Source organism: Osmerus eperlanus, chromosome 18 (assembly GCF_963692335.1).
Source record: "Osmerus eperlanus chromosome 18, fOsmEpe2.1, whole genome shotgun sequence".
In the NCBI taxonomy this organism is placed as follows: Eukaryota; Metazoa; Chordata; class Actinopteri; order Osmeriformes; family Osmeridae; genus Osmerus; species Osmerus eperlanus.
This window is the reverse complement of record NC_085035.1, coordinates 2547224-2570143: the sequence shown is the minus strand read 5'-3', so window position 1 is coordinate 2570143 and position 22920 is coordinate 2547224. Positions and strand designations below refer to the sequence as shown.

General features: G+C 52.1%; 4 protein-coding genes across 5 annotated transcripts in view; 2 read left to right on the top strand and 2 right to left on the bottom strand.

Annotated features, from left to right (window-relative positions):
• The first annotated feature begins 10 nt into the window (after positions 1-10).
• trim23 (tripartite motif containing 23) lies at positions 11-7698 on the top strand. Its single transcript, XM_062483859.1, has 11 exons — positions 11-319; positions 970-1132; positions 1243-1364; positions 3553-3831; positions 4195-4377; positions 4759-4974; positions 5310-5444; positions 5558-5687; positions 5783-5893; positions 6012-6136; positions 6231-7698. The coding sequence occupies exons 1-11, from the start codon at positions 227-229 to the stop codon at positions 6408-6410; spliced, it is 1737 nt and encodes a 578-aa protein (XP_062339843.1). The 5' UTR covers positions 11-226; the 3' UTR covers positions 6411-7698.
• Positions 7699-7796: 98 nt separating this feature from the next.
• ppwd1 (peptidylprolyl isomerase domain and WD repeat containing 1) lies at positions 7797-11605 on the bottom strand. The gene is made up of 11 exons (XM_062483858.1): positions 11432-11605; positions 11166-11268; positions 10903-11006; positions 10693-10813; positions 10110-10557; positions 9606-9796; positions 9184-9373; positions 8906-9087; positions 8655-8736; positions 8279-8461; positions 7797-8031 (listed from the first exon to the last, which is right to left on the bottom strand). Exons 1-11 carry the CDS (start codon positions 11562-11564, stop codon positions 7888-7890), a joined length of 1881 nt encoding a protein of 626 aa, XP_062339842.1. The 5' UTR covers positions 11565-11605; the 3' UTR covers positions 7797-7887.
• Positions 11606-11785: 180 nt separating this feature from the next.
• On the bottom strand, positions 11786-13370 carry srek1ip1 (SREK1-interacting protein 1). 2 transcript variants are annotated; one of them, XM_062484078.1, is made up of 5 exons: positions 13058-13370; positions 12848-12895; positions 12525-12683; positions 12298-12367; positions 11786-12181 (listed from the first exon to the last, which is right to left on the bottom strand). In XM_062484078.1, the coding sequence occupies exons 1-5, from the start codon at positions 13068-13070 to the stop codon at positions 12016-12018; spliced, it is 456 nt and encodes a 151-aa protein (XP_062340062.1). In that variant the 5' UTR covers positions 13071-13370; the 3' UTR covers positions 11786-12015. The 2 variants fall into 2 exon arrangements, with proteins under 2 accessions (XP_062340062.1, XP_062340063.1); XM_062484079.1 differs by having other exon boundaries at positions 12543-12683; positions 13058-13362.
• Positions 13371-13541: 171 nt separating this feature from the next.
• The window catches only part of cwc27 (CWC27 spliceosome associated cyclophilin), a 27407-nt gene continuing 18028 nt past the window's right edge, over positions 13542-22920 (top strand). The window contains exons 1-10 of the mRNA XM_062484075.1: positions 13542-13964; positions 14131-14227; positions 14373-14485; positions 14646-14789; positions 15130-15228; positions 15358-15461; positions 16562-16631; positions 16718-16797; positions 16900-16936; positions 17216-17376. Of these exons, the coding sequence (XP_062340059.1) occupies positions 13923-13964; positions 14131-14227; positions 14373-14485; positions 14646-14789; positions 15130-15228; positions 15358-15461; positions 16562-16631; positions 16718-16797; positions 16900-16936; positions 17216-17376 (947 nt within the window). The 5' untranslated portion in view covers positions 13542-13922. The remainder of the gene's footprint in view (positions 13965-14130; positions 14228-14372; positions 14486-14645; positions 14790-15129; positions 15229-15357; positions 15462-16561; positions 16632-16717; positions 16798-16899; positions 16937-17215; positions 17377-22920) is intronic.

Here is a 22920-nt window from a genome sequence, read left to right as displayed (position 1 = left end):
CTGATCCAAGTTTCTACGAAGGGTGACCTATTTGATTTCAAGGGCTGCAGTTACAATGTAACACAAGACGTTTTGAATATGTTTTGATACACCTATGATGACTTTGGTTTTCGATTATGATATACGTTTATAGTGCATTTGAATAATATATTCGCAACCGTCAGTAGAACAGCTGCACGATTGCTTGATTCACTGATCGACAAGGCAGAAATGGTTTAGTCGAAGGATGGCCACGGTGGGCATAAACAAGCAGGGCACAGCAGCAACGATGGAAACTTGCGTTCGCCATGGAAAGGGGGCAACTGGAAACACAGTAAAGGTTTGTGCAAAAGTAACTAAAGATGCGCTAAGCTTAACTGTCCAGGATGCATCATTTGCAGTAAAGCTATAACAAGGCTTTCGGACCTGTGCCAGTTCTGTCTTCGTGGCTAGATTAGCTAGCCTAGCAATGATGCTGGGGCAACGCAGGCAGCCTCACACTGCAGGTCTGGTGCTTGGGCGTGTAGATAAAGTCACTGTCAGTGCAGAGAAAAACACGGCCTTGCAAGCCAGCTTGTCACGTCTGTATGCGTACCTTAACGCAGTTCTAGTTCAGTGCAACATTTCTCGGTTTTCAATGTATTTATAGAACAAGAGCTGGGCATGGGTTTGTTGCCGTGGTCGGATTGTTACTAACGCGCTTGCATTCGAGCTAGCTAGGCTAGCCGCCCGCAACCTAGAACACGTAGCCAGTTTCGCTAGTTAACCGGTATAGTAGCAGTTGATGTAGTCAACCACAGTACTTGGTAGTGTTAGCTCTAGTTATCTAAACTACACTCTGGCCAGGTCATGTCTTATGTTTTAACCATAACGTATAACTAATTGGACAAATGTGCATCAATTTACCAGACTAGCAAACAAGCTTCTATGAATATATAGCGACGTTCAGTTAAGCATCACCTCTCTCTTTCATTCGTCAATTTTGTTTAGGTACTCGAGTGTGGAGTGTGTGAGGATGTCTTCTCTCTCCAAGGGGACAAGGTGCCCCGGCTGCTGCTCTGTGGTCACACCGTTTGCCACGACTGTCTAACGCGGCTTCCGCTGCATGGCAGGGCAGTCCGTTGCCCATTCGACCGACAAGTCACCGAACTGGGTCAGTACGACGTTAGAAAATGGGCTCGCATCCTGATAAAAACAATATCACAGCTTAGTCTGCTTTAAAAGTAAATAATTGATGCTGAGTTCAAATAATGTGTCTTGTAGGGGACTCGGGAGTGTGGGGGTTGAAGAAGAACTTTGCTCTGTTGGAGCTGTTGGAGAGGCTGCAGAATGGGGCGTCCAACCAGTCCGGCATGGCAGAGGATGCGCTGAAAGGCATGGGAGAGGTAGAGAGCAGTGCTGCAGAATCGCACAAATAACATTTAAATCATCAACATCACTTCATTGGCATTTATCTCTATTATTCAAGCTTTAAGATTTCATCGTGGACCAGATTGTGGAAGAATTTTCCATCATGTTTTTTCTTTTTTTTCTTCCCTCTCCCTACTCTCCTCCCCCCCCTCTCCCTACTCTCCTTCCCCCCTCTCCCTACTCTCCTTCCCCCCTCTCCCAACTCTCCTCCCCCCCCTACTCTCCTTCCCCCCCTCTCCCTACTCTCCTTCCCCCCTCTCCCTACTCTCCTTCCCCCCTCTCCCTACTCTCCTTCCCCCCTCTCCCTACACTCCTCCCCCCTACTCTCCTTCCCCCCTCTCCCTACTCTCCTTCCCCCCTCTCCCTACACTCCTTCCCCCCCCTCCCTACTCTCCTTCCCCCCCTCTCCCTACTCTCCTTCCCCCCTCTCCCTACTCTCCTTCCCCCCTCTCCCTACTCTCCTTCCCCCCCACTCCCTACTCTCCTTCCCCCCCTCACCCTACCACCTCCCCCCCACTCCCTACACACCTCCCCCCCCTCACCCTACTCTCCTTCCCCCCTCTCCCTACTCTCCTTCCCCCCCCCTCCCACTCACCTTCCCCCCCCACACCCAACTCTCCTTCCCCCCACTCCCTACTCTCCTTCCCCCCTCTCCCTACTCTCCTTCCCCCCCTCTCCCAACCTCCTTCCCCCCCTCACCCACTCTCCTTCCCCCCTCTCCCTACTCTCCAACCCCCCCTCACCCTACTCTCCATCCCCCCTCACCCTACTCACCCACTCCCTACTCTCCTTCCCCCCTCTCCCTACTCTCCTTCCCCCCTCTCCCTACTCACCTTCCCCCCTCTCCCTACTCTCCTTCCCCCCTCTCCCTACTCTCCTTCCCCCCTCTCCCTACTCTCCTTCCCCCCCCACTCCCTACTCTCCTTCCCCCCCTCTCCCTACTCTCCTTCCCCCCCTCTCCCTACTCTCCTTCCCCCCTCTCCCTACTCTCCTTCCCCCCCCCTCCCTACTCTCCTCCCCCCCCCCTCCCTACTCTCCTTCCCCCCCCCCTCCCTACTCTCCTTCCCCCCCTCTCCCTACTCTCCTCCCCCCTACTCTCCTTCCCCCCCTCTCCCTACTCTCCTTCCCCCCTCTCCCTACTCTCCTTCCCCCCTCTCCCTACTCTCCTTCCCCCCCCTCCCCTACTCTCCTCCCCCCTACTCTCCTTCCCCCCCTCTCCCTACTCTCCTTCCCCCCTTCTCCCTACTCTCCTTCCCCCCCTCTCCCCCCTCTCCCTACTCTCCTTCCCCCCTCTCCCTACTCTCCTTCCCCCCTCTCCCTACTCTCCTCCCCCCTACTCTCCTTCCCCCCTCTCCCTACTCTCCTTCCCCCCTCTCCCTACTCTCCTTCCCCCCCTCTCCCTACTCTCCTTCCCCCTACTCTCCTTCCCCCCTCTCCCTACTCTCCTTCCCCCCTCTCCCTACTCTCCTCCCCCCTACTCTCCTTCCCCCCCTCTCCCTACTCTCCTTCCCCCCCTCTCCCTACTCTCCTTCCCCCCCTCTCCCTACTCTCCTTCCCCCCTCTCCCTACTCTCCTTCCCCCCTCTCCCTACTCTCCTTCCCCCCTCTCCCTACTCTCCTTCCCCCCCCTCTCCCTACTCTCCTTCCCCCCTCTCCCTACTCTCCTCCCCCCTACTCTCCTTCCCCCCCTCTCCCTACTCTCCTTCCCCCCCTCTCCCTACTCTCCTTCCCCCCCTCTCCCTACTCTCCTTCCCCCCCTCTCCCTACTCTCCTTCCCCCCCTCTCCCTACTCTCCTTCCCCCCTCTCCCTACTCTCCTTCCCCCCCTCTCCCTACTCTCCTTCCCCCCCTCTCCCTACTCTCCTTCCCCCCCTCTCCCTACTCTCCTTCCCCCCTCTCCCTACTCTCCTTCCCCCCCTCTCCCTACTCTCCTCCCCCCTACTCTCCTTCCCCCCCTCTCCCTACTCTCCTTCCCCCCCTCTCCCTACTCTCCTTCCCCCCCCTCTCCCTACTCTCCTTCCCCCCCTCTCCCTACTCTCCTTCCCCCCCCTCTCCCTACTCTCCTTCCCCCCCCTCTCCCTACTCTCCTTCCCCCCCTCTCCCTACTCTCCTTCCCCCCCTCTCCCTACTCTCCTTCCCCCCTCTCCCTACTCTCCTTCCCCCAGTGTATAATCCGCTGTGACGAGGACGAGAGCCACACGGCCTCCATGTACTGCACGGTCTGCGCCACCCACCTGTGCGCCGACTGCTCCCAGCTCACCCACTCCACCCGCACCCTGGCCAAGCATCGCAGGGTGCCCCTGGCGGACAAACCGCACGAGAAGACCCTGTGCACGCAGCACCAGGTCCACGCCATTGAGTTCGTCTGCCTGGAGGACGCCTGCCAGCCGGGCCCCCTCATGTGCTGTGTGTGCAAGGAGTATGGAAAACACCAGGGACATAAGGTAGGAGAGGACAAACGGTACGGGTTATAAGAAGGGGGTCAGATGGTTTGATTCCCGGCCCTGCCAAAGACGTTGTGTCCTTGGGCAAGGCACTTCACCCTACTTGCTTCGGGGAGAATGTCCCTGTACTTACTGTAAGTCGCTCTGGATAAGAGTGTCTGCTAAATGACGAAAATGTAAATGTAAAATAAGAAAAACTAAAGTAAAAGAGCTCTAAAATGGCTATGAGGCAGCTGAACAGGCATCCCGACCAAAGGATCGATACACACAGACAAACATACACAGTCTGAGTCTCCAGTTTCCCTACTCGGTTTGATATTTCAGTGTTGAATGTGCGCGTGACTCCACACTGTTCCCCTTCAGCACGCCGTCCTGGAGGCGGAGGCCAACCAGATCCGCGCGTCCATCCTGGACATGGCCCACTGCATCCGCAGCTTCACCGAGGAGGTGTCCGACTACTCCCGCAAGCTGGTGGGCATCGTGCAGCAGATCGAAGGAGGGGAGCAGATTGTCGAGGACGGGGTCGGCATGGCCCACACCGAACATGTAAGAGCAGCACAGTGTGGGCGTCGCAAATGACATGCGTATCTCGTCAAGTGAATAAATATATGTATATCTATAATTTTTTTTTCAGACTTTTGCACAGTACTGTATATATATATATATACAGTACTGTGCAGTACTGTGCAAAAGTCTGAAAATAGTCAGTAATTTCATATAGACAAATATGAAAATAGAAATATTATAGCAAGAATACTTCGAAATGAAAAGCCTAAACAGACAATTTTCTCAACGTTGCACTTTCAAACTGCCGTACAAACACAGAAGACCCAAACCATTTTAAGACGATAACCCATGTCAAAGAACCGCCCCGTGTCGCGACAGCGCCTATAAACCCTCGCCCCCCCCCCCCCGCTGACCCCTCAGGTCTCGGGCACGGCGGAGAGCGCCCGCTCCTGTGTGCGCGCCTACTTTGCCGACCTCCACGAGACGCTGCGCCGGCAGGAGGAGATGGCGCTGAGCGTGGTGGACGCCCACGTCCGCGAGAGGCTCATCTGGCTCAGGCAGCAGCAGGAGGACATGACCATCCTGCTGTCGCAGGTCTCCACCGCCTGCCTGCACTGCGAGAAGACCCTCCAGCAGGTAGGAGGAGGAGGGATGAGGGGGGAGGGAGAAGGAGGGTGTACAGGCGCAGGAGGGGGCAGGACGTGTGGTGCTGCTGGAGGAGGAGGAGGAGGAGGGGGGGGAGGGAAAAGTAGGGGAGGAAGGCAGGAGAGAGGGTGTACAGGGGCAGGAGGTGTGGTGGCGCCTCTGCTGTCTGGAGGGGGAGAGGGGAGGGAAGAGGAGGAGGAGGGGGGAAAGAAAGAGGGAAGAGGAGGGTGTACAGGCGCAGGATGTGTGGTGCTGCTGCTGTCTGTAGGTTGAGGGGGTCAAAGGTCACAGGTCACATTTTCACCCCTCCCCCCATGTGGTTGTAGGATGACTGCCGGGTCGTGCAGGCCAAGCAGGAGATCAACCGGCTGCTGGAGACCCTGCAGAAGCAGCAGCAGCAGTTCACTGAGCTGGCCGACCACATCCAGCTGGACGCAGGCATCCCCGTCACCTTCACCAAGGTGGTCGCCCACGCTTCACCCCTGACCTCACCCCTGACCTCATGGGTAATGACAATGTCACGCTGGTGTTTTTTGTTGTTGTTGTGTGATTTATTTTGAACTCCGCTCCTCAGGACAACCGAGTTCACATCGGTCCAAAGATGGAGATCCGGGTGGTGACTCTGGGCCTGGACGGAGCGGGGAAGACAACCATCCTCTTCAAGCTGAAACAGGACGAGTTCATGCAGCCCATCCCAACCATAGGTACCCTTCCTACCGCTAACCCCCCACTCTCTTCTCCACGGCTGTGTCGCCCGCTAAAACCTGTCCTGATACGTGTGGTTTTGCCGCGCTCTCAGGGTTTAACGTGGAAACGGTGGAGTACAAGAATCTCAAGTTCACCATCTGGGACGTGGGTGGCAAGCACAAGCTGCGTCCTCTATGGAAGCACTATTACCTGAACACGCAAGGTACACTGCTAGTATCCAACAGTACATTTACACCAACCAACACTCCATACTTAATGATACATTAACTCCATGTAGTGATGGAATGGGCACCCCTAACCCCCTGTGCTTCCCTGTGCAGCGGTGGTGTTTGTGATTGACAGTTGCCACAGAGACAGGCTGATGGAGGCCCACAGCGAGCTGGCCAAGCTGCTGACGGAGAAGGAGTTGAGAGACGCTCTGCTTCTCATCTTCGCCAACAAGCAGGTACAGGGGAATTCGTCGTTGCAGGTTGGGATGTCTGCACGTGTGTTTTCCCGGTGTCCTGATGGACGAGCCCTTGTTTCCGTCCTGTCGGCAGGACGTCCCGGGGGTGGTGTCTGTGGAGGAGATGACGGAGCTGCTGAGCTTACACAAGCTGTGCTGCGGGCGGAGCTGGCACGTCCAGGGCTGCGACGCTCGTAGCGGGGCGGGCCTTCACGAGGGGCTGGACTGGCTCTCCAGGCAGCTGGTGGCTGCTGGGGTCCTAGACGTGGCTTAGACCCGATCCCTCCCGAATCCCCACTGCCTCTTGGCCCCTTCCCTCCCTTCCTCCTCCCGCCTCTTTCCCCCCACCCCTCTCCTTCCTTCTCCCGCCCTCCTCTCTTCCCTCCCTCCCTCGCCCCCCTTCCCTCCCCCGATCACGGACTTGTTTACCCCAGCATTATTGTTTGTCTTTCACCAACTAACTCTGTTTGAAAGTGGGCGGTGGAACAAAAATGTCCAGTTTTTGTCCAGATGTTACCAGTAGCTAAAGTCCTGGCCTCGTCTAGGATGAATCCAATTCTTGTGCAAGATATGAATATCTATCCTCTATAATAGCATGGTTCAGAACATTTACAAACCTGTGAAGGTTCTCACTCCTTAGGTCTTTCTGGTGACATCTCTGCTGTGACAAGGCTTGGCTCATAAATTCATTAAATGGTCCAATATCTTAAAATGCAGCTTTTCTGCTGCCTTGGTGTCTTATAAGCAATAGGAGGAAGTGAGGTCACACTTCATGGGTTCTATACATTTGGTTTATTTTGGGTACTGCTTCCTTTATTTTGACAACTGGGGTTGAAATGTCATCCAAGTTGAGGCATTGGATGGGATTTGTTTATTTTATTGAAAAGTTCCCAAAAAATCGCAGTTTACTGATATTTGTTTTATTTTATTTATGGGTTTGGTTGAGAGTAACGTTATGGAAGTTGATTGTGGGAAATGTTTGAACTGTATATAAATATGCGTTCATTTTGCCTCCTATTTTGTGGAGTGTCGTACGCAGAACGCATTGGATGCACTTCTGCATCCGACTTCATTTGAAACCAAATGGAGAAAAGTCTGTTTATTAATAAGACATCATGTTCTAAATTATTAGCGCAAAATAATGTTACCCTTTTTAACTGACTTACACCCATCTCTTCAGTCATCTGTTCAAACTCCTGTCTGGAGTGCTTAGGAATTGTTACACGTTACATTAACTATGCAGTACATGTGACACGTAGATAAACATGAACATCTCTGAAAATTCTGTGTTATTGTATCGGAGAACCATCCTTTGGTTTGAATTAATTTTCCTCATTGCTATGTAATGTTTACTTGTATCTATGTATAAAAAAATACTGCATGTGTTGGTGAAAGCCTTTCCTCGCTTAAGGATCTCAATTTGTGAAAATATTCTATTTCTGATGTGAGTTTTTGCAACATTTAGCCCCGTGCACATCTACACGTTTGTTACAAGTGGACTTGATAATGGCTTTTGTAAATCATTCATGATGTGCCGCTATGAAATAAAAAGCAGGTGATGTTCTTCAATCATCATTGCTGTGTCTTCGATCTCTTAACAGAGTGAGTTAAAAAATATATGTTGAGAAGCAACTGTAAAGTCAATGATGCACACAATGAGATGGATCGATGCTTTCTTGAGCATCTCAAGCTTTTACTGATATAAAAAAAAATAAGGTATTTGTACATTGCAGTGTGGTAACGGAGCATGCTCATTTGACGGTGATGTTGATGATGCTGATGTCCTCGTAGGGTTTGTCGGTTTTGGGGTTGACTTTGACGTTGGAGATCCTCTGGACAACCTCCATCCCCTTGGCGCTCCGTCCAAAGACTGTGTGCTTGTTATCCAACCAGGGCTGGGGAAAAAATCACATGACATTTCAGTCTAAAACACATTTTGGGCATCTATCTTTGTGTGTGGGGGGGGGGGGGGGGGGGGGGGGGAAGGGTAACAAAAAGGGTTCACTAACCCACAACTGTAACCCAAAAACCTAGCTCCAAACCTTAAAACTACCCCTGACAACTCCAAACCCCCTAAAACAAAGCTACACACACACACACACAAAGCTACACACACACACAGCAGCAACCCCCTCTCCTCACCGTGGGAACGACCGTGATGAAGAACTGGGAGCCGTTGGTGCCGGGGCCTCCGTTGGCCATGCTGAGGGTGTAGGGCCGGTCGTGGCGCAGCGTGGCATGGAACTCGTCCTCAAACTCCCCGCTCCAGATGCTCTCTCCCCCCATCCCTGTTCCTGTGGGGTCCCCTGTCTGGATCATGAAGCCCTGGAGACAGAACACCTCCAAGTCAGACACATTTCTCTCTCTTTCTCCAATTCTCCACAGAGCAATACGCGTGTCATCTTCCCTCCTGACTCTCGTAGGTGAAGCCCTCTGTGACGGCAACAATGTATTTGTCTCTTTCTCACCCAGGGTGAACGGGCCGTGCGACACTTAAACGGCCTGACTGCATCTGTACCTTTATGACTCGATGGAAGATGTGTCCGTTGAAGTAACCGTTCCTGCTGTGGACGCAGAAGTTCTCCACCGTCTTGGGACACCTGAGGTGTGGAGGAACCGAAGACACCGTCAGCAACGCGCACACACACACACACACAACGCAAGGCTTCCAATCACACACAGGATCGTTGTTTGTAGACGACACGGGCCGACCATCTGTGCTCATTGGCCGGTGGAGGTTTAACGTGTGCCGTGGTGGTGTAAACGTACTCCACGGGGAAGAGCTTGATGTGGATGTCTCCCATGGTGGTGTGGATGATGGCGCTGTCCGACACCCTCTTGGGCCCCTCGGCCTGAGTGGCGGCCATCACCTCCTCCTTGGAGGGTTTCTCGTTGAAGATGTCTCGGTCCGACTCGGCACTCTTCGTGTCCTCCGGCTCCCGTTTGGAGAACTGCAACCGCAGAGAAAAATCAGAAAAGGTTCCCCCCCCCCCCCCCAGACGATCGCGGTTCCAAGCGCCGGTTTGCCCCCCCGACGGCCGTCTTACCATGTAGAAGCGGTTCTTCTTGAAGGCGGTGCAGAAGACGGTGGGGTCGGGGTCGGTGTTCTGCAGGGCGGGGTTGTCCGACGCCTTCATCTCGATGGTGGGGGCCACCTGCGAGGCCTTGGCGATGCCCTGGAACAGGCTCAGCTTCACCACACGGATGTTCTCCAGCTTCCCGAGGATCCGCACACACCTAAGGAGACCAGGAGAGAACACACACACGATAGAGTTGTTGTATACAGAATATCCTGACTAGACGGTATAAATCACTATTCACATTGAAAACCCCGTCCTTTAGCCCCTAAACTTCCCGAGATGGGTTTCAAATCATGGATGTTTGTTTTTCTAGAAACCTCTACGGGACTAAACCGGCACCAACCGCCAGGTTAGCGATGGGTTCCGGAGCCTTCTTCTTCCCCCTGTACCTGTTGGTTTCCAGGTTGATGACCTTGATTCCCAGCATGGTCCCATAGAGCACAAAGTGGCCCGTCTCGTCGAAGATGATGTTCGTCAGCCGGATCCCATCCACCTTCTCCAGCTCCCTCTCCACCGCCATCCTCCGGCCGAACTCCATGTCCGGGAGCTGCTGTCTCATCTGTTGGAGCTCTGTGAACATCTAGCAGAGACACGTGGCGTCGTGAGGACACGTGACCGGAACGCCGTTGAGATTTGCGCTCAAGTACATCTCACATTGAGTCATTTAGCAGACGCTCTTATCCAGAGCGACTTACAGTAAGTACAGGGACATTCTCCCCGAGGCAAGTAGGGGGAAGCGCCTCGCCCCAAGGACACAACGTCATTTGGCACGGCCGGGAATCGAGCTGGCAACTTTCAGATTACTAGCCCGATTCCCTAACCGCTCGGCCACCTGACAAGTAGCGAAAATTGGGGGTTATTACAGACAGAGATGGGTTGGGGGGGGGACTTACTGTGAGCGACTCGTCAAACACCCTCATCAGTTTCCCTGTCAGGAAGCGGAAGATCCTCACTTTCCGGTCCGTGGCGATGGTGGCCATTTTCTTGCCGTCGTAGGAGAACGCCAGGCTCGTGGGGTAGGTTTTGTGTTTGGCGAATTCGTACAGGTCTGTGTCCGTTTTGAATTCCCAGTCCACATACCGTGGGAATTTGAACTCGTTTGGGAGCCCGGTCCAGTATTCCAGCATTCCCGCCTTGTCAGCAGAGACTATGACTCTGAACCGGGCGTTCAGGCGGATCTGGGACAGCGGAGAGGAGTGCATCTTGTCAAAGGTGTGGAGTCGCTCGTTGTCTCCTCGTCCATCGTAGACAAAGATCTTCCCTGTGGTCTTCTCCGAGCAGGCCACAGTGGAGATGGCGTCTCCTGGGTTGTAGATCCACTCACACTGACCTGGGTGGAAGCTACGCATCACAAGAGCACAGATATTGTTTTGTAAACACAGCTGTTAATGTGGCACCACGGTAACCGTGAAGTCAACACACACACCAACGGTTATAATCTTCGGCTAACTAAAAGGGTAGGTCGTGAAAACGTACCCCAGTTTCAGCATGTTGATCATGTCGAAGTTGACGACGTCGAATACTTTCATGGCTTGGTCGTCGCCCACTGAACAGAAGAGGGCTCCCTCAGCGCTGACAGAAATACATTCTATGACACCTGTAGACACCAGATTGTTCACAGTTAACATCCTTGACCTGACCGCACCGTGTATGTGTGAAGGAGTCAACCTGTGATTGACAACATACCCAGATGGCTGCGAAAGTGTTTGACGAACTCTATTCCATGATCCTCCTTTTTTTTCCAAAACTTCACGTGGCCATCTTGACTAGCTGTGATGATAAAGTCTGTCCTGAGACACAGAGGAAGTACAATAGTAAGTCGAGGGACAGACGTTTCATGATGGTATGTTTATCAAGGTTCTCTGGTTATTTTCCTCATTTGCAATAAAGCTTGCGCCGCCTGTTAGGACACGAGCTGGATGGGTTATCGTTTCTTGGTGCGAACTTACTTGGAGCAAACAATGTGCGTGATAACGTCTCTGTGCATGTAGCTTCGTTCATACATGGCAGCTGACGGCAAGTTGTCCAGGTAGACGCGTTCATATTCAAGCACTGGTAAAAAAAAAACACACACACAATCACGGATGTGAACGTAAAGTTATATTCGCTTAGCTAGGCTAGCGCAACAGGCTAGGTAGCTAATTCAGCCATGGCGAACTCTTGCCTCCCGAGGTTTTATTCGTTTTCTAAAAGCGCCTGTGTCTCAAAAACATACCTTTTCTCTTTTTTGACTGGGTTGCTTCCTCTGGCATGGGCCCAACCCATTCTTCTTCCTCTGCATCTCCACCTTCTCCCTCATTATCGCCAAGTTTTCGCTTCAGCTCCGCACTATCCGTGGAGGCTGCCATTGTTTCTCTAATATTGTTTCCGTACACGTACTGGCGGGCTCCGGACAATACTTCGAAAGCGTATTTCGCCCCCTACAGTTCAAAACAGTAATAGTAACCATCTTTACAATGGTTCGTCAAATCGTAATCGGCTTCCCTGTCTCTGGTTTATGACAAACACGTAAAACGTGTGTGCAAAAGAGATCACTGCCAAATCATAGACGAGAGACGAAACACCGTGATAAATGTTATAAAACATTTTATTACTTAGAGTAAATGAACAAAAAGCAGTACACCCACTTCCCAGAAAAGTGGAAAATATAGAGGGGTCTAACTTGTATCAATATACACATCGGGTAAAAATGATTTGTGAAAACGTGATTATTAACCGTATGCCATCAGGGTAATATTCACACACAAATTCAAAATCGACAAAAGAAAATTGACTACATAAAAAAAACGTGTTCATGTTTTAGTCGGTGTCTGAAGAACCACTGGAGCTATCAGATGAGGAAGATTCATGTTTCTTTTTCTGCTTCTTCTTATGACGTTCTTTCTTTTCCTTCTTGCCTTTCTTCTTGTGGCTCTTGTGCTTCTTTCTCTTCTTGCTCTCTTCTTCGTCACTTGAGGAATATGTCCTGAAAATAGAGCAAACCGTAATTAGAAGTAATTAGAAATAATCTGACGGTAGTCAGTGAAGTTCATCAGGTGAAGACTGGTATTCTCCGTTTCACAATGTGTAAATAATACATACCTCTTTCTTGATTTACTGTCTTTAGTTTTCTTTCTTTTGTGTCGTTCTTTTCTAGAATCATCATGAGAACCTAGATAAAGTCCAGAAGGAAAAAAAACGACTTTCAAAAACCATGAATGATAACGTTTGGGCAACACAATGACAACTCCCCATATCTCAACAGTGAACGTTAAGGCCGTCATGTACGCTTTGGTTAATTGTGAGACAATGGATTAATGGATGATAACCTTTAGAGTGCCGATTACCTCGGACCGGCTTTTCAATGCGAACAACTTCCGGCTCATCCTCTTCGCTTTCCTCGGTGCTGGTGCTGCTCACATCCAGAACTATGTCCTTCTGGGGATCCACACGCACAAAGTTGCGACACTCAAACGTCAGGTGTCCAGCTAAAGACCAGGGGAGAAAGTTGCATGAGATTACGACAAATGAACCCGTATGGTGTCCTCACGTCATATGACACGCATGCTATTTTATCGCTTTATTGTAAAATAATCACATATTGGGAAAAGTCCATAACAATAGTTATTATACAATGTTCAAAAATACTTACGGTAACCACATTTCTTGCATCCAGCCCTGATGTTGTCCTTGTTGGGACCTGGCAATGCAAGATAAAATACAAAATTACTGAACGTGCGTCGTTGTTAGCTAGCTAAATTTAGTTAGCTAGTCAGCTAACAAGATATTTCGTAAAAACAGTCACTGATAAACTCTACTGGAAATTGTACGAGAAAAAAACCTATGTATTTGTGATACATACCTGGCACAGCCATAATCGAATGTAAAATGGTAAAATCGTTCCAAACTGTGAAAAGTGTGGCAACGTTAGCAAGTTGGCGGAATTCCTCGTGAGTCCTCTACAAAATACTGGCGACTAGGAAACAATGAAGTCCTACATTTAGGCAATCATGGGGGTTTAGTTAAACCCGTTAATAAAAAAAACTGCGCCAGTGCCTTAATCTCTTAAAATTATATAGAAAATATATTTTCCAGGAATATTATTGTCTAACTAAATGGATACTTAATCTACATTCCCTATTTAGCTAAAGTACTTCGATATTCTAGCTTTGTTTCTTTAGGGATTGGTTAGAGTGTAACACCATAGGTTTCCTGGTTTTGTAAACGAGCGTAACTGCTTGTTCTAAACTGGCGTTCAGCAAAATAGAGCAGGCCTACTCGATGTTCCGAGGGATGGCCCCGGCATAGTAAACGAAACAAATTGGGGGAGCCAAACCAATGTTTCAAACGTTTAGGGGGACGTTACAAAAATGCGAAATTGTACAGTTTAAAAATGACTTTTTAGAAAAACATCTGCTACACTTTCTAGATTTTTCAAACTGTTTTACACGTTTGCATCTCTGTGAATAATATATCGTGAAAATACATGTACATATTAAATCTAATGTACTCGACCCACCCCCATGCATGCGAGGTAAACAAAAACAGCCTCATGGTAGTTTGTGCGCGAGAGGCACAGGGGTACCAACATTCAGCATAAATTCATACTATTAAGTGTTATTACTAAATAGGATAGTTATCATCACCCTTGAGGGATACACGTTGCTATTCTGGTGCAGAAATTAACGTTTTTCGGTCTCTAGTATTGTGTCTATCCCTACAACGACATGAGTAACATCTACATTCAAGAACCCCCATCAAATGGGAAGGTAGGCGAAAATCTGTCACTCCTCTTACTAAGCCAAACGATTACAGCTCCATTCAATGTATACACACTATATTCCCCATTTTAGGCACCAAACAATGTTCACCTTTTCAGTTCAATTCCTTCTACCTCTTTATAACTATATCTGTTGACATGTGCTTCCTCCTTAGGTCCTTTTGAAGACCTCAGCTGGTGAAATAGATATTGAGCTATGGTCCAAGGAGGCCCCGAAAGCCTGCAGAAACTTCGTCCAGCTATGCATGGAAGGTACTGACTGACCGGCGATGAGAGACGCTATGCTAATCAGCTGGTGGATAGAATTCCAACGCGCCCTTAAACATAGAGATCGTGAAATTTCACAGCTCAGTATTATTACTCGACTTGAGTGCTGATGTTCCTGTGTCTCTCCAAGGTTACTATGAAGGGACAGTGTTCCACAGAGTGGTGCCCGAGTTCATTGTCCAGGGAGGAGACCCCACAGGAACTGGGACTGGCGGGGAGTCCATCTATGGACGTCCTTTCAAGGTTTGATTTCACTGCCTCTAACCTTTTTAATGTCAGTAGAGGCAGCCCTCAGTGTTGTATAATGAGACGATAGCAGGCAGATAGTCCTGCCTCGGTTTTATGTATTTCTATGGATGCATTTTTCACTGTCTTGTCTTGTTATTTTGCCTCCCACCTCTAGGATGAATTCCACTCCAGACTGCGCTTCAACAGAAGGGGTCTGGTTGCCATGGCAAACGCAGGGCCTCACGACAATGGAAGCCAGTTTTTTTTCACATTGGGCCGGGCCGACGAGCTCAACAACAAACACACAATATTTGGAAAGGTAATTCGATTAAATGCCAACAAAATGGAGCAGCAGGGGGGCAAAAGAAAGTTCAAGAAACTGTTTCAAAACACATTTTCTTGACAGTTTTCTTTTCTGTCTTGTGAATGGAGTCAGGTGGCTGAGCGGTTAGGGAATCAGGCTGGTAATCTGAAGGTTGCCAGTTCGATTCCCGGCCGTGCCAAATGACGTTGTGTCCTTGGGCAAGGCACTTCACCCTACTTGCCTCGGGGGAATGTCCCTGTACTTATTATAAGTCGCTCTGGATAAGAGCGTCTGCTAAATGACTAAATGTAAATGTCCCTCCTCTCTCTCTCCTCTGTGTCTCGCCCCAACACAGGTGACAGGAGACACAGTTTACAACATGCTCAGACTGGCTGAAGTGGAATGTGATAGTGATGAGAGACCTCTCAATCCACATAAGATTCGCACTGCTGAGGTAAAGGGTGTAACATGGTAACCTAGTATACGTGTAGATCACTAGACTAACCTGGAATGTAAATTACATCTCTCTGTCTCTCTCTCTCTGTCTCTTTCTTGCTCTCTGTCTATCTCTCTATCTTCACAGGTGTTGCATTGTCCCTTCGATGACATCGAGCCGCGTGAATCGAAGAAAGCCAAGAAGGAGAAGGACAAAGAGGAGGGGAAAAAGTCTCAGTCCAAAGCCACCAAGTATGTGTTTCTTAAAACGTCAGGCTGCCTAACCCTAACCCTGCCACTCAGAGACAGACGTCATCCTGCCTAACCCTAACCCCGTCACTCAGAGACACACCTCATCCTGCCTAACCCCTAACCCTGTCACTCAGAGACAGACGTCATCCTGCCTAACCCTAACCCTGTCACTCAGAGACAGATGTCATCCTGCCTAACCCTAACCCTGTCACTCAGAGACAGATGTCATCCTGCCTAACCATAACCCTGACACTCAGAGACACACCTCATCCTGCCTAACCCTGTCACTCAGAGACAGACGTCATCCTGCCTAACCCTAACCCTGTCACTCAGAGACAGATGTCATCCTGCCTAACCCTAACCCTGTCACTCAGAGACAGATGTCATCCTGCCTAACCATAACCCTGCCACTCAGAGACACACCTCATCCTGCCTAACCCCTAACCCTGCCACTCAGAGACAGACCTCATCCTGCCTAACCCTAACCCTGCCACTCAGAGACAGACCATATATCCTGCCTAACCCTAACCCTGCCTAACCCTGCCACTCAGAGACAGACTGCGTCAGTCTTACACTCAGAGACAGACTGCCTCAGTCTTACGCTCAGAGACAGACTGCCTCAGTCTCACGCTCAGAGACAGACTGCCTCAGTCTTACGCTCAGAGACAGACTGCCTCAGTCTTACGCTCAGAGACAGACTGCCTCAGTCTTACGCTCAAAGACAGACTGCCTCAGTCTTACGCTCAGAGACAGACTGCCTCAGTCTTACGCTCAGAGACAGACTGCCTCAGTCTTACGCTCAGAGACAGACTGCCTCAGTCTTACGCTCAAAGACAGACTGCCTCAGTCTTACGCTCAGAGACAGACTGCCTCAGTCTTACGCTCAGAGACAGACTGCCTCAGTCTTACGCTCAGAGACAGACTGCCTCAGTCTCACGCTCAGAGACAGACTGCCTCAGTCTTACGCTCAGAGACAGACTGCCTCAGTCTCACGCTCAGAGACAGACTGCCTCAGTCTTACGCTCAGAGACAGACGTATTCATCTCTGGTGAGTTAGGAACACGGAAGACATGTGAAGACTTGCTGTTTGTTTTGACCAGGAACTTCAGTCTGTTGTCGTTTGGAGAGGAGGCAGAAGAGGAGGAAGAGATGGTCAACCAAGTCAGCCAGGTAACCACGGATACCAATCTCACGGATCCTAATATCAGAGTCATGGGAATGTTATACTGATTTCCACATTGTGTGTTTTTGTCCAGACACTGAAAGGAAAAAGCAAAAGTAGCCATGACCTGCTGAAGGATGACCCCAGGTTAAGCTCTGTCCCAGTTGTGAACAGGTATACTGACAGTCACACGTTCCTGCTCGATCTTACCTGTATGTTTTCATAGCCAATGAATTTCTTACATTTAGCATACATTTGCATCTTGATCTTTTATAGGAAAAAAGACAAAGATGTGTCTGGAGATGTGGCTGAGGTATGTTATAATTCGACACTCAAGTAAAAAAAAAAAAAATCTCTGGCCTGTCTCCCTCGACACGTATTCATCCCGCCTCTTTGCTTGACTTAAAGGCAGGGTAAGCAAGTTTTACGAGCCTAGCAATTTTACCTTGAGTTTAAAGGATTCAAACCAAAATATCCCACCCCTTCCCTTAAAAGCTACCCTGCCTTTAATACCCCCCTCCCCCACGTCCCTGTGTAGGATGAGGAGGTCGAGGCCTTTAATACCCCCCTCCCCCCCTCTGTCCCTGTGTAGGATGAGGAGGTCGAGGGCGACATGGAGGCGGATGACGACATTGACTCAGACGAGAAGGAGGAGAGGCGGGATCGCATCTCCAAGAAGCTGAAGAAGGGCGGGGCGGGGGAGAAGAAGGTGGAGCCCAGCGAGGAGGAGAGAGGGAAGAAGACCAACCGCAGGTGAGACCGTCGCCCCCTTCCGACCCTCTACTCTCAACCTAGCCCTGTGCCGGCCGACAATGTCCAGCGGGTGGCGGTATCGCGTAAAACCACAAGCTCTTCATTCGTGCCATCGCGATCGATCACACCAGATTTAAACCTGGCGCAAACTCATCGGGTGGTGTCTGTACGGATAGAATGCGCCCACTGGAATATGTGGAGCCCCTTGTTTACCTGGGCCCACAATGCCTCAGTTGTGTCGGTGAGAAGCGTCCGGATCGTGTGATGTGGCGATTGCACCAGAGGGAGGCGGTGTCGGTCTTCCCAGACGAGCGGAGGTGTCTCCAGCTGCAGAGAGGGCTGTGCAGAGCCCCCGGTTCCATCTCCCCTGGCTGGGTAACTGTCGAGGTGGGGGTCATGGAGCTCCAGACAGGGTTGGAAGGGGATCGGCTTGGGAGGACGCCAGAGAAGTCCCCTTGGACCTGGTGTCGGAGCGGACCCCGCTGACGCAGAGGTGTTGATGAGGCCTGGTCACACCGGCAGCCAAGCAGGGCTCCCTGTCCGCTGCTACACACACACACACACACACACACACACACACACACACACCCCGGGCTCAGGTCTGCTGGAGCAGCATGAATGGGCCGGGGCCTAAACACAGACGCCTGGGTGTGCTAGGTGAGGGAGAAATGCTGGCAGGCGAACCAAACGACCGACTCTGCCGGATCAGAGGCAGGCAGAGCCGCTGGGACACAGCCGCCTCGGAGGCGAGGTGTGGGCTGGATGGGGGGAGGGATGGAGGTATGGAGGGATGAGACAGCGAGAAGGGGGTACCGTGTCCAAGGAAGAAGGAGCTTTTGCGGGCAGTTCTGATGCGATTCGGTGCAGGGCTTTCTCAGGTGTTTCTGGCTGTAGGAAACCATGTTGTCCTATCAGGTGGAGAGTGTCAAAGTCCCAGTGGAACACCCGAGTCAGTCTTACTTTACACAGTCTGGTTGCTCTCTTACCTCGCGTTCCTCCATTAAGTTTTCTCTTTCTCTCTCCTGTCTTCTCCCTCTCTCTTTTTCTCTCTCTATCCTCTCTTTTTCTCTCTCTATCCTCTCTTCTTCTTCTCTCTCTCTCTCCTCTACTCTCACACAGACACACATACTTACTTTATCTCAAAGCCGGCTGCTATCAGTCTTTGTGTTCTCGTACCCTTCTGTCAGTAGAGCCGATGGGGATAAGGAGTCCTATCCCAGTCACCTGTGTGCTACATGACTGACAGCAGGCCCGGTGCGGACACAACCGGAGTGGATTAAACACCGTGCAGATTGTTTGGCTACAAGACCTGTAACCCAACGCAGTGGTTTGTCTTGGCAGGGAATCAGAGAGGAGGCTGGTAGGTACGGAGGTGGTCGGGGACAATGGGGGCATTGTCAGAGGCTGAGCTCCCCCCCCTCCCCTCCCGACAGCCACGGCTTCCAGAGCCTCTGAAGCCAGAGGGGGGAAGAGACCAGGCCTGCTCACCTAGCAGACACCAGAGGATGTGGGAGAGGGGGGGGGGGGAGAGACCAGGCCTGCTCACCTAGCAGACACCAGAGGATGTGGGAGAGGGGGGGGGGGGGAGAGACCAGGCCTGCTCACCTAGCAGACACCAGAGGATGTGGGAGAGAGGGGGGGGGGGAGAGACCAGGCCTGCTCACCTAGCAGACACCAGAGGATGTGGGAGAGGGGGGGGGGAGAGACCAGGCCTGCTCACCTAGCAGACACCAGAGGATGTGGGAGGGGGGGGGGGGGGGAGAGACCAGGCCTGCTCACCTAGCAGACACCAGAGGATGTGGGAGAGAGGGGGGGGGGAGAGACCAGGCCTGCTCACCTAGCAGACACCAGAGGATGTGGGAGAGGGGGGGGGGGGGGGGAGACCAGGCCTGCTCACCTAGCAGACACCAGAGGATGTGGGAGAGGGGGGGGGGGGGGAGAGACCAGGCCTGCTCACCTAGCAGACACCAGAGGATGTGGGAGAGGGGGGGGGGAGAGACCAGGCCTGCTCACCTAGCAGACACCAGAGGATGTGGGAGAGGGGGGGGGGGAGAGACCAGGCCTGCTCACCTAGCAGACACCAGAGGATGTGGGAGAGGGGGGGGGGGGGGAGACCAGGCCTGCTCACCTAGCAGACACCAGAGGATGTGGGAGAGGGGGGGGGGGGGAGACCAGGCCTGCTCACCTAGCAGACACCAGAGGATGTGGGAGAGGGGGGGGGGGAGAGACCAGGCCTGCTCACCTAGCAGACACCAGAGGATGTGGGAGAGGGGGGGGGGGGGGGGAGAGACCAGGCCTGCTCACCTAGCAGACACCAGAGGATGTGGGAGAGGGGGGGGGGGGGGGGGAGACCAGGCCTGCTCACCTAGCAGACACCAGAGGATGTGGGAGAGGGGGGGGGGGGAGAGACCAGGCCTGCTCACCTAGCAGACACCAGAGGATGTGGGAGAGGGGGGGGGGGGGGAGACCAGGCCTGCTCACCTAGCAGACACCAGAGGATGTGGGAGAGGGGGGGGGGGGGGGAGACCAGGCCTGCTCACCTAGCAGACACCAGAGGATGTGGGAGAGGGGGGGGGGGGGGGGGGAGACCAGGCCTGCTCACCTAGCAGACACCAGAGGATGTGGGAGAGGGGGGGGGGGGGGGGAGACCAGGCCTGCTCACCTAGCAGACACCAGAGGATGTGGGAGAGGGGGGGGGGGGGGGGGGAGAGACCAGGCCTGCTCACCTAGCAGACACCAGAGGATGTGGGAGAGGGGGGGGGGGGGGGAGAGACCAGGCCTGCTCACCTAGCAGACACCAGAGGATGTGGGAGAGGGGGGGGGGGAGAGACCAGGCCTGCTCACCTAGCAGACACCAGAGGATGTGGGAGAGGGGGGGGGGGAGCTTATCACCATTGTGTCTTTTATTTGTATTGTTTTGTATATATCTGCTTGATTGAACAGTGAAGTGTGACTGGAAAGGCAGGCAGAGAGAGAGAGGGTAGAGAGGGTAGAGACATGCATCAAAGGGCCCAGGCTGGATTCGTACCCAGGCTGTTCCGGTAAGCCCTCAGCCTTATCCGGAGAGTTCTTTCCTGGCCCTCCGTGTCGTCTCTCTATGCTCAGTTGCAGAGGATAAACGTGAAGGACGCTGATGTCCTCGGCCGTGTTGTGTCTGCTCTCCTCCTCGCTCCAAAGCAGATCTGGCCTGGAGTCCTTAAAACAACGACTGCATCCTTCCTGTCAAAGTCTGTCTCCAGTCTGAAACCAAAACCCTTTTCACTAATTTCCAGGCCTACGTCTCACGTTTGGCCTTGCGTCCAGATGAGATCATCATATTTTCCCTTTTTTTAAATATATTTTTTGGCGTAAACCTTGCTCGATATCAAAATCAGTTAAATACAGTGGCGAAAGCCTGTCCAAGGAGAAAGGGACTGTTTTTCAGACACTCAAAAAGACTGGACTTGGTCGGCATGGCGACTCCCAGTAGACACACGAAAGTAGTTCCAGCCCTCTCAAACAGACTATAACGACCATCAATATTACACGCACATCACGGAGCCTATATAATTGTATGAACACGACTGAAAATCTGGAAGGTTCTTCCAGTCTGGAAGCGCCTCAGCTTCGGTGCCTACTGAGAGAGGCAGACGCCCGCTCGCCGGGCCGTGGATGAAGGCAGCTCGTCCCTGTTTGAAGTGCCCCGCGCTTCTTTGCGGGGGGAATTGATTTATAAAACACAGCGCTGACCTAAGTACCGGGAGCGGTGCATGTGGTAGCCGCCATAAAAACCGACGGGGCATGACTGCGGAAGCCAAACGCTTCCATATGGGGCCGGGGGTCTCTGAGCCTCGCAGGGGACGCCTGCCTTCCCTTCTGTCCGTGTCCAGACGCCACGGTCTAGGCCAAGGCAGGAAGGTCACCATCGTAGCATAGCAGCGTGGGACCGCACACTGTGAGTCCTCAACACCGGGCTCATCATCTCTCCCGCCTTCTGGAAGCGTGCACGGGGGGGGGGGGGGGGGGGGGGGGGCTGATGACCCGGGGCTGCTTCTGCTGTTTCTGCAGCCTCTTCTGACGGCGCTCTTGGCAATTTCCGCTCTCTCGAAGGCACGCTTCTCCTCCCAACTTTCCTCCCGCGTTATTAGCGTCGGGGTCCCTAAGGGCCGTCGTTATTGTGCTCTGCCGCGTTTTACGTGGCCAAAATGAGCCAGCTGGTTGTTGTCCTGAAGCCGCAGTCGTCTGAGACGTTAAACCGACCAGGAGGAGCCGCAGGCTACTGAGACACTTCAGTCTCTGTCAAGAAAAAGCTTTTGGGCCGGTCCGGAAGTTTCTAACCCAGCTTTAGAGGGCTGTCTCTGTATAAACAGGATAAGCCTTGATGCCGCGACGCTTCGGTCCTGTGCTGGCGACCAGCTCTGTGAATCAGGACCTGACCTCTACCTCCAGGGGTCGGGGAGCCTTTACACTTCAGGAAAGCCCACGCTTTGCGTGGCGTTTTTAGCACACATTCCTCCTGCACCGCGGACAATGGAACTCAAACCTTAAGTGGGATACCAGACGCCAATTATCCCGACCATGTGGCCTTACCCTGGACACTGTGTCACAGAGGGCTAATTGGCTGCACCTGTCTCTTGTCATTGGTCATAATCCAGCGCTCTCTCAGGGGGAGGTCGTGTGTGTGTGTGTGTGTGTGTGTGTGTGTGTGTGTGTGTGTGTGTGTGTGTGTGTGTGTGTGTGTGTGTGTGTGTGTGTGTGTGTGTGTGTGTGTGTGTGTGTGTGTGTGTGTGTGTGTGTGTGTGTGTGTGTGTGTGTGTGTGTGTGTGTGTGTGTGTGTGTGTGTGTGTGTGTCGAAAACGGCGAGAGATAATCCAGGATCTTGGCAACTGGGCTTTCGGTGTTTTGGTACTGCCAGGTTTACTGATCTCTGGCCCGATGTATTATGTCTGCTCCGCATGGGGTGCTTACTTGCTTGCTCGCTCGCTCGCTCTCTCTCTCTCTCTCTCTCTCTGTCTGTCTTCCCCTCTGTCTCTCTCCCCCATCTCTTCTTGCTCCCTGGCAGGAAGCTGTTCCAGACGTCCATGTGTGTTAGATGTGTGCCCTAGAGTTTATGTTTGGCTGCAGGGAACAAGGAGCCCGGCCAAACTTGATATTAGCTTTGTTGACGACCCTTTTGATATTCCTATATTGTCTTGTATTATGTAAGTAGGGGTTACATAATTCACTATGCTGTAAACCTCCAGTTTACCCCTCCGTCCCCGGTAAAACAATTCAAAGCAAACCTGAATTTTAGGTTTAATAACATGAAGAAATACGTTTGATTGTTGTTTTTGGGTCTGCTTGACACTTATTAGCTTTCCTACCAAGGTAGCCACCGACTGGCCCAGTCAGCCAGTGGGTGATTCCCTGCCATTAGCCTGTCAGGTGGAACAGGCTGGGGGGGGAGGAAGGTCGCTCCGCCGCCTGGACCCTGGGCTGGATGGCTCCTCAGCGCTCTGCAAAGTCATGCAAATTCCTTGTGCTGCGGTCAGATTCCTCCTCTGCAGATCCCAGTTCTGCTTGGCC